At 42.9% G+C, this 8972-nt stretch overlaps 1 protein-coding gene across 2 annotated transcripts in view; it reads right to left on the bottom strand.

Annotated features, from left to right (window-relative positions):
• Window positions 1-1481: 1481 nt before the first annotated feature.
• cnot3b (CCR4-NOT transcription complex, subunit 3b) overlaps window positions 1482-8972 on the bottom strand; it is a 44225-nt gene continuing 36734 nt past the window's right edge. For both annotated transcript variants that reach the window (XM_084919155.1, XM_084919156.1), the window contains 4 exons: window positions 8685-8886; window positions 6195-6327; window positions 5747-5872; window positions 1482-5610 (listed from right to left, as the gene is read on the bottom strand). In XM_084919155.1, the coding sequence (XP_084775281.1) occupies window positions 5512-5610; window positions 5747-5872; window positions 6195-6327; window positions 8685-8886 (560 nt within the window). In that variant the 3' untranslated portion in view covers window positions 1482-5511. The remainder of the gene's footprint in view (window positions 5611-5746; window positions 5873-6194; window positions 6328-8684; window positions 8887-8972) is intronic.

The following is an 8972-nucleotide window of genomic DNA, read 5'->3' as shown; positions in this document are numbered from 1 at the left end:
ACTGCCGTTTATCACCTGTCAGGTCCCAGAAGTAACAAGATCACAGCTGGAGTGACAACCATGGAGTTGATTCCTGTTGTTCAGATTTGGTAGCTGCTCACAGGATGTCAATATGAGGTTCAAACAGATGCTGATGGAAGCAGAGGAGGCCAAAAACCAAAAATAAAACCAAAATGGAAACATAAAAGACGACTAACGTGCATGAGGACAGAATTACTTGCATGTGTCTGTGAAGGTTCTCAGTCATCCAGGTCATCGTAGTCTAAGGAGCTTGGAAAGAAAAGCGTCTGGACTTGTTTAAGTTGCTTGAAGACGTTTCACCTCTCATCCGAGAAGCTTCTTCAGTTCTAAGGGTAAATGGTGGAGAGTCCCAGATTTAAACCCAGTGGGAGTTTCCCCCCAAAGATGGACAAAGGACCCCCTGGTGATCCTCTACCTAATCACATGAGCCGAAGTGTGAAGCCGAGGTGTGAATTGTGATTACTTGCATGGTTCAGAGAAACAAGTTCACAGCATCAAACCAAGACAAGAACAGGTTTAGGGACATCTGGGTCTACAATCAAGAGATGCTTTCATGATTTGAAACGGGGTTCTCATCCAAATGCAAACCACTGGTTACAGCCAGGAAGACGACCAGATTAGATTTGCTTAAAGAGACTGCCTGGAAAAAAAAAAAACCTAAAATCGTTGGACAGATGAAACCAAAATGAATGAAGGGAACAGTGTGGAGGAGAAAAGAAACGACTCACGATCCAAAGCACGCACATTACCTCCACCATGTTTGACAGGTAATATGACATGGGGATGAGTGGCTGTCAGTGGAACAGAGCCACTAGTGTTTACTGATGATGTGACCACTGATAGTATAATCCATCCTCCTGCTTCTGACTCAGATATGAGCAGAGTCATTGCCCATTTTCATTGCAGTCCAATGACCCAAATCATACTACTAAAGTAAGCCGAGACAGTTATCAGGTCAGTCTCCTGATCTCAACCCAATGAAAGCTTTGAATAACTGCAAAATACTGGCTGCTACCCTCAGCCTCCTCGTAGATACACAGATGGTAGCAATTTCAAAATCCTTGGCGACTTTGCTCCTCAGTTAACGCAGTTACACCTCATCCAAGTATTAGAAAAATCCAGATAACTAAAATAACTGTTAGATAATCCACTTAAGTTTTAGCATCTAAGCTTTAATTAAAGAGTTTAAAATGTTTTTGCATTAACAGCCATTTTTATGCATGGATCTGAAATCAAACTTTTGTTAGATTTAAAATCCCCCCCCCCCCCACACACACACACCTGTCCAAATAGTTGAGGAGCTGACTGTACAGGGTGGGCCATTTATATGGATACACCGTAATAACATGGGAATGGTTCCCATGTTATTATGGTGTATCCATATAAATGGCCCACCCTGTATATTCACATCAGCTTCAGATGTTCCCAAACTCCCAGAAAAACCAAAACACAAGTGCAGATTTCTGAAAAGTAATTATTTTATTAATATTTTACAATCCTTTATTCATGGTTATGTCATTATTTACTTTTTCAGCGCCACTTTGCAAGTGTCATTATTCCATGCTGTCTGATGACAACAACTGAAGGAAAAAACAAAAAAAATAAGGAAGTTTGAAGGATGAGAAGTCTATACAACACTTCTTTGCCAAGGGGCAGAGAGAGATTCACATTTCAGCTCTCGGATTGACCTCTCATCCCTCCCGCTTGTCAAAAAAAAAAAAAAAAAAGTAAACCCCCCAAAAAAGTTAAAAGCACGACTGTCAGTCAAGTGAATAAGTGTAGAGTTGTGTGTCAGGTTATAAAAACACTCCTTTTTGAGAAGTCGCTGATCTTTAAAAAGAACAGTCTCCGTTCTCCTCTGGCTTTTAAAATGATCTCCCCCATTTCTGGAACAAAAGAAAAAACAAAAAAAGAAAAAAAAAAAGAAAAAGCACAACCTATCACAAACTTGATACAAAATATAAAGATAGTCTCTCTTCCAGGTGCTGCTCCAAACATTGGAGGATATTTTTATTAAAAACAAAAACAAAACAAAACAAAAAAAAGAAAAGTGAAATGAAAAGGGCCGCTGTGGTGTAAAGAGAAAAAAGGATGGAAATTAAACTTGCGGTGAGAGTCTGTCCTGGAGGGGAAGATATACTGTAGTTGTGCTGTGGCAATGGGAGCTGCTGGCGGATACATTTCCTCATAAAATGGTCTATCAAATACTTCCTGAGAAATAAAGGAAATATCTACCTGGCATGAAGAGGAGAGGAGGAGGCGGCGGCTAAGAGAGAGAGGAAGAGAGAAACTCAAGTGTTTTGTGTCAAAAACAGGAAAAACAAAAAACAAGAAAAAAAATGAGCTGCTTTTGAGTTTTGCTGGCAGCCGTGGAAGAAGCTCGGGCAGTGTGAGAACGAGTGTGTTTGTGTGTGTGTTTGGTGTGGGCCCAGTCGGCTCAGTCGAACCCTTCAGTGTGTAAACATGGAGCAGAGAGCTGGAGGACAGAGGAGATGTGGGCAGCAGTGCTGGTGTTGCTCTGTTTGTGCTCGAGCACAGAGAGGAGGAGGAGGACGAGGGAGGGAGGAAGGAAAAAGGGAAGGAAAGAAGAGGCTGGTGGGAGACGAACAAACTGTCCATCCAGCTGCCGGCAGCATCCAACACCCACCATGATAACTGCTGGAGCTGCTCTGTGTTAGAGGATCACGTCCCCTGGCTTTAACCTGCTGCTCAGTTTTAGACGTCCAGGGTGTGAGACGCTCCGAGTGTCCGGGTGTAGCATGAGCCCGGTCTCATACCGACGCCGTCAAAGAGAAATTTTGTCAAAGCTGCTGGTGTCACAGAGGCTGATTTCACAAACAGAGCAGGTCAGGAGCTTTTTGTTTTCTAACACTTGTCAGTTCTCACATGTGGCACAAAACAGGAAGTGGCCCACACGCAGTCCTGAAAATATTTGGCTTGATTTATGTGAGGGAGCTGCGCTGATAGATCACCAATGCACCACACAGATTTTGCACTAAGGGGCTGGCAGATTAAAGACCGGCCAAGGTCTGATCAGAATGCGGAGGACTCTAGCGTTCTCACATGTTACTAAAAGTGTGCTTGAGCCCCCCTCGGGTGCAGCAACAGTAAACTGGACCTCGCTATTAATCTGTCATAAACAAGACAGCAGGACACAAAGCTCCCAAACGGAGCTCTATGGCCTCTCTGATCTTTGTGTCCACTGTTCCTCTGGTCAGAGATGCAAAAACGACCCCGTCTGTACTGCTGAAGACAAAACGCCAGTATCTGACGTCTTGGGATGAAAACATTTTGGCGTATTTTCAGGCATAAAGCTTCAAACCTAAATAAAGTTGTAGCTTAGCTTGTTGAAAGCTATCAGAAGCACCTGGTTAGCATCTTTCTGTTGCGTGCAGACACTGACATGAGCAGCTGATCGTCTATTTGTCTGGCAGCTGGATGGGAAAACTTCTGCCGACAACCCAGCGCAGCGAAGGTGGACACAATCTGATCTGTGCACAAACAAAAACTCTATAGAGGAACATCTGTGGACTGACTGAGCTTTCAGCAGATATTCATAAGTGCCATTATTGTAATCGTGAGAGGATCCCCGTGCACCTCCGCTGCGTTTGAGTGAACGCAGAAAAATTAAAACTGTGCATGACGAGAAAACTGGGAAAGGAGAAGATTTAATTACAACTTGAATTGTCCAAGCTTCTCCCAGTTTGAAGCCATTTTTGTGAAACTATGACATAACGCTGCCCACCAGGTAAAAGACAGTTACTACCAACACCTCGCCGGCTGCGTTGTCACACTCCTCCTCTGCGGATAGACGGGAGTAGGCAGGGCGGGATATTTTTAGACCAGCGGACAAAAAGCATGAACCACCTCACAAGTAAACAAACACCGACAACAACAATAACAAGAAACGGGACCTCTGGAGTGCGAGCGAGGCCTGCGGTGCCACCTACGACCAGTGTTTACCTGTTCAGCTGCTGGTTGCTTGTTTTCCCAAACAGACCAGAAGAGAGAAGCTAACTGCTGAGCTCCGGCTTCACAGAGCTGTAAAAGGACGCCTCATCGTCACAGCAGCAGGGCAGGTGACCTCATTAATCAGCTGTTTTACACAGAAATCCAACACTTTTGCACCTCAGGAACTTGACACCTGTGATTCCAATGATAACCGCCACACTGGGGGAAGAGATGCTAGGCCTAAATATCAGCTTATACTCGCTTGTTGAGGCGGATGAATTCATTCATTAATAGCCTCACCTACAGCATCTGATATCCGCTGCTCTATTTCATCTCCTTCCGCGTTTGATGATATAACGAGTTAGAAAAATAGATCCGAAAATGCAGAACAGCAAATAATTTTAAATTTCATGATTAGGTTTTCATTAGTTCTGCTTACTTTTACTTTAAACTAAATTTTGTACTTCATTTTTTTTTTTTTTTTTTTTTTTTTTTAAAACAGATTCATTCATTGTGAATGACTTCCTGTTACTCCAACAGGACCCCAATCAGCTCTTGTTGTTGTGGAGATGAGCTTTACTTTTACATATATAAGGGTGCAGGTGAGCCTGGTTAGCACCACCTCTAACCAATACTTCACTGTTAACACCTCAATAACGGAGACAACCACACTGATCATGAAGGTCGACTTTACAGAAGAGCGATTTAAGTTTAAATTTTTACTGAAGCAGAAAGACTGACGTATTAACGGACACGAAAATCATGTGTGTCCACGGATATGAAGCCCTGCTATCATTTTATTCCACTACTCCAAATCCAAATTAATCTGGATTATAAACCAGTGGAAAACAAGGCAGAAGCTCAGCATCATTATGTCTCAGGTTATGTGAAGCGTCACATTAGCAGCTGTCAAGTTCATGAAGCAGAAAAGAGCTGGCTGCTCATCCTCTTTGACGCGTCCTCGTTTGCTTCTCACTTGATTTTAAAATTCATTTCTCTCAGCTGATGCAAGTCTGAGAAGTGTTACAGCACTGATAGAGTTCACATCTCCATGTTTTCATTGGTCTGTTTAAAGTAGACAGAGCCTGCGCTGAGAATATAACTGACCAATAATCTTTGGCCTTTAAAGGGCGGGGCTGAAAAAGCCAAATTAACAGGATAACTCAGAGTCGAGGGCAGGGGATAGTCGGAATATTATACGCGTGATTATTTTGTGTGTGTGTTTGTGTGATTTGTCTAAGCCAGGAATTATTATTTATTTATTTTTTTAAAAAAAAGGCCTGCTGATGAAGAGATAGAAAGAAGAAAGGAGGAGATGATGGGAGTGGGAGGGGTTATCACTGCCGGGGTGAGGATGGTAAGGCGGGATTTGGAGGGTCAGGAGGAGGGACGAAACCCGCCCGCCCCCCTCCGGCCCGCACGTCTCCTTTCCCCAGCGAGCTGAGGTCAAATCCAGGAATGTCAGCAGGTGGATCAACCTTCTTCATGCGTCCATCTCTCACTTTCTCAGTTGTCAGTCCTGTCGCGTCTCTCTGCACGTCACTGGAGGTCTCGGTCTTCGAGGTACCGGTACTCAAACGTGAAGCCCTCCTTCTTCCGCTGGCCCCATTTCTCATAGTCAAAGTAAATGTATGTTCCCTAAAACAAGCAAAGAAAACACTAAGTTTGAAGACAAAGAGGAAGGCGGTCAAACGCACGACTAAACGTTTGCAGAAACGTCCAGATCATTAAAGTTTTTAAACTCTGCGGCTGAACACACAGATGTGATTCTCACCTGCTCAAACTCATCAGTGATGGTCTTGGGTTCTTCGTGCCTCTGAAACCACATCATGTACTTGGTGTGGAACCTCCACGACTGCTTCTTCAGGGCTTTGGCTGCCAGATACTGGGCCTTAGTGCCCTGCAGAGAGGGGGAGAGGAGAAGACGAGTGCTGAGAAATGAGACTAAATTAGGAGCACGTTTTGGCTCTGAGGAGAAAGAAATCCTCAATTTTACTTGTAATATGATTCATAAATACCTCATGAGCCTAAATTAAATCCGACTTTAGTGTAATCAATTTAGTCTTGACCCTGGACTCCCTAACAGGCCCTTCTTTCATTTAAACTAATCATCTTCATCCTCCAAATTCCGATTCAGCAGATCCAATTATAACCTAAAACAGTCTCACAGAAAGAGTTTGCTGTAAACAACATTTAAGCAGAAACGGACAAACACAGCTTACCTCCAGGTAGTAAAAGATGAAGAAGAGGGTCTCTGTGGAAAGCCTCTGGTAAAACTCTACAGTGTCTGAGTGGGGCGGTGGCACCTGGTGGTGGAAAGGCAGGGTGGGGCAGGGGTTTCTCATCAGGTACTGCCTGTAATACACAGAGAGGGAGGGGAGTTAATGGTTTATAAATGAAGAAAATGGCAAGAATTTAGCATAACTTTTTAGATAACACGCTGCATTCCTAAAGTCTTATCTTCAGTATAGAAGGGGGGAGAAACAGAAAAGATGATGAAAAAAATATTGTCTTGATCTCATTTTTTTAAGCATCTTTACCTAAAAATCAGTTTTTCATCTCAACTACATTAGATGTTTAAGAAAATCCACAGTTAAAACTTATGTGCTGTCAGAAAAAGGCCAGAGAGCTGTAAGTACTGAAGCACCTCCCTTTAAAACCTTCCATTTGTCAGGGGCAGCCAATCAGAAGACAGGTGGCTTAAAGAGAGGGTGGCCTTAAAAGCAGATGAACTGATGGGCTCTACGAAAGCTCAGATGGATTTTTGTTGAGCCGTGAATCACGTTAAGCTACTCTAGTAGAGCTTGAGAATAAAAATATGGGGCTGAAAATAAGCAGAACAAAATAACCGATTAGGATTTCTTCCATAACCTAAACAACCCCCATCGACAGAGACTTCACCCATCGTCTCTGCACAGTTAAAAGCGAAGAAGCTCTGTTTTAAGGCTTTTTAAAAAATAAATATAAAGAAATGCAAACACTATAACTGCAAAAATAAAGTATAGCAACAGGTTGAGATTCCCATTTGTAAACACCAAGTCAAGATGAGCAATCAGAACCACTGACACTGACATCAGAAACTACAAACTGGTCGAAATGTAAGAAAAATCAAAGCCTAACATTTATAATGTGTTTAATTGTGAGAATCAGAGTTATTCTCATGGCAGACTCGCATTTTACCAACATGTGATCTGAAGACCGAGATGTCACATGTTGAGGAACATGTGGGTCGTACGTACACAATGATCTATATAAAGATTTTCCTTCCCTGATGGATTCACAGAAAGTAGGAAAATTCAGCAGTGGGTCACTCTCTCCACCTAAATGCACTTTTCCGAGTATTTTTAGAATGGTGACAAACCCAGTTTGTCTGTTTCCATGAAGCTGTGTGCACCGAGGGTGCGCCTAAAATAACAGAGTCCCACAAACGGGGCAGAACAGAAAGTGTGTGAGTGTCTGACTAATGTGAGCACTTCAAATCAAACGTGGAGGAAATTAGCTCTGTGAGAAACAAGTGCGTGCGTGTAAGCTGAAGGTAAATTATACTTTAAGAAACAGGTGGAACAAACACGTCTGTCACGCTTTTATTACAGAGTCATGTTTTAATCACAACAAGACAAAATCCATGCTCTGCGTGTGCACGCGCTCTCATCTGTATAGCACAACAGGTACTGTGGGACAAGAGGGTTTGAGTGTTTGATTTAAATGTCAATTGTATCTGTGTGGGCTGACTGCATTGTAGATACTGTACCAGTATAATCACTTCTGCAATTATGACTGTGTGTGTACAGGTGGGCTACATTACTGAGCACTCCAGTATCAGACGGTACTACACACAAATCGAATAAAGCAGTGGGGTTTTTATTCCCTGTGCTGCAGTTTCTCCCACTGACTTCAGTTGACTGAATTTTGCCCTTTTAATTATTTTTACTATTGTTTACACAAAGAGCTGAGGCTCTTTTGTCCAATCTGATCTGTAGATGTCTTGATAGATTCACTGTGAGGAGATCTTTTAACAACTGTAGTGTATAGTGCTGGTCAAAAGTCACTTGTAAATGGGTAAATATGGAATAGATACAGTGATTTTTTTTGTTTGGAAAGTGCACAAACATGAATTTCCACAGTTTTGTTGTGCATGTACAATAACAAAGGGTCATTTCATTCTATGCTATGAGTGGAAAACAGTATATGAGGGAAGAAAAGTGCAGCACTAATGAGCCTGAAAGTCAATATTTGGTACGAGCACCTTTATTCAACACAGTCTGAACTGAATATACTGCACTGGGATGTGTTTGGGATCATTGACATGCTGCAGAATTAAGACATTATCAGTGAGTAACCTTCCAGGTTATATTGCATAGAGGATGCAAATCTGAATTTCTGTATGTACGACTTCCTCAGTCTCCACCATGTTTTACAGATGACTGTAGACACTCACTGTTGTACCGCAGTGAACTGCTGAGTTTTCTTAGATTCAGCTAAAGAAATGGGAGCAATTTTTTTTATTTTTTTTATTTTTACAGCTGACTTGACCCTGGCCTCCTCTGAATTTAAACAATTGTTTGTTTGTGAAGCTGTCTGTAGTGTGTTGCGTGTATATTACCCTCCGTACCTGAAAAATTCTAATACTGCCGAGAATAACGAGGCACAAAGTGATTTGACTTTGCTTTTTCTGACTGCAGAAAAGGTGGGTGGTAAAAATTTCACTGCACCTGATTCTCTCGGAGTCGGATGGGTGTGGCATATGCGTCCACGCCTGCTCCTGCATGGCCTGTTGGTAGACCTGGTCTTTGGACAGGGGAACCGGCCCCAGCGGACACACCCCCAACGATGGGGGGATGCTGACCTCTGACAGCGAGGGCTGAGGTCCTGATGGGGGGCCTGAAGGGGCCGTAGTGCTGCTGGGGAATATTTCTGAATAGGAAAGAGTGAGGGGAAGTGACGATGAGAGGGATTCGGGTTTTGGAGATGGAGAGAAAGAAAAGTGGAGTTGAGTCAGG

This window comes from Perissodus microlepis, chromosome 22 (assembly GCF_051167445.1).
Source record: "Perissodus microlepis isolate ML-2025 ecotype Zambia chromosome 22, ASM5116744v1, whole genome shotgun sequence".
NCBI classification, from domain to species: Eukaryota; Metazoa; Chordata; class Actinopteri; order Cichliformes; family Cichlidae; genus Perissodus; species Perissodus microlepis.
This window is presented reverse-complemented; position numbering and strand designations above follow the sequence as displayed.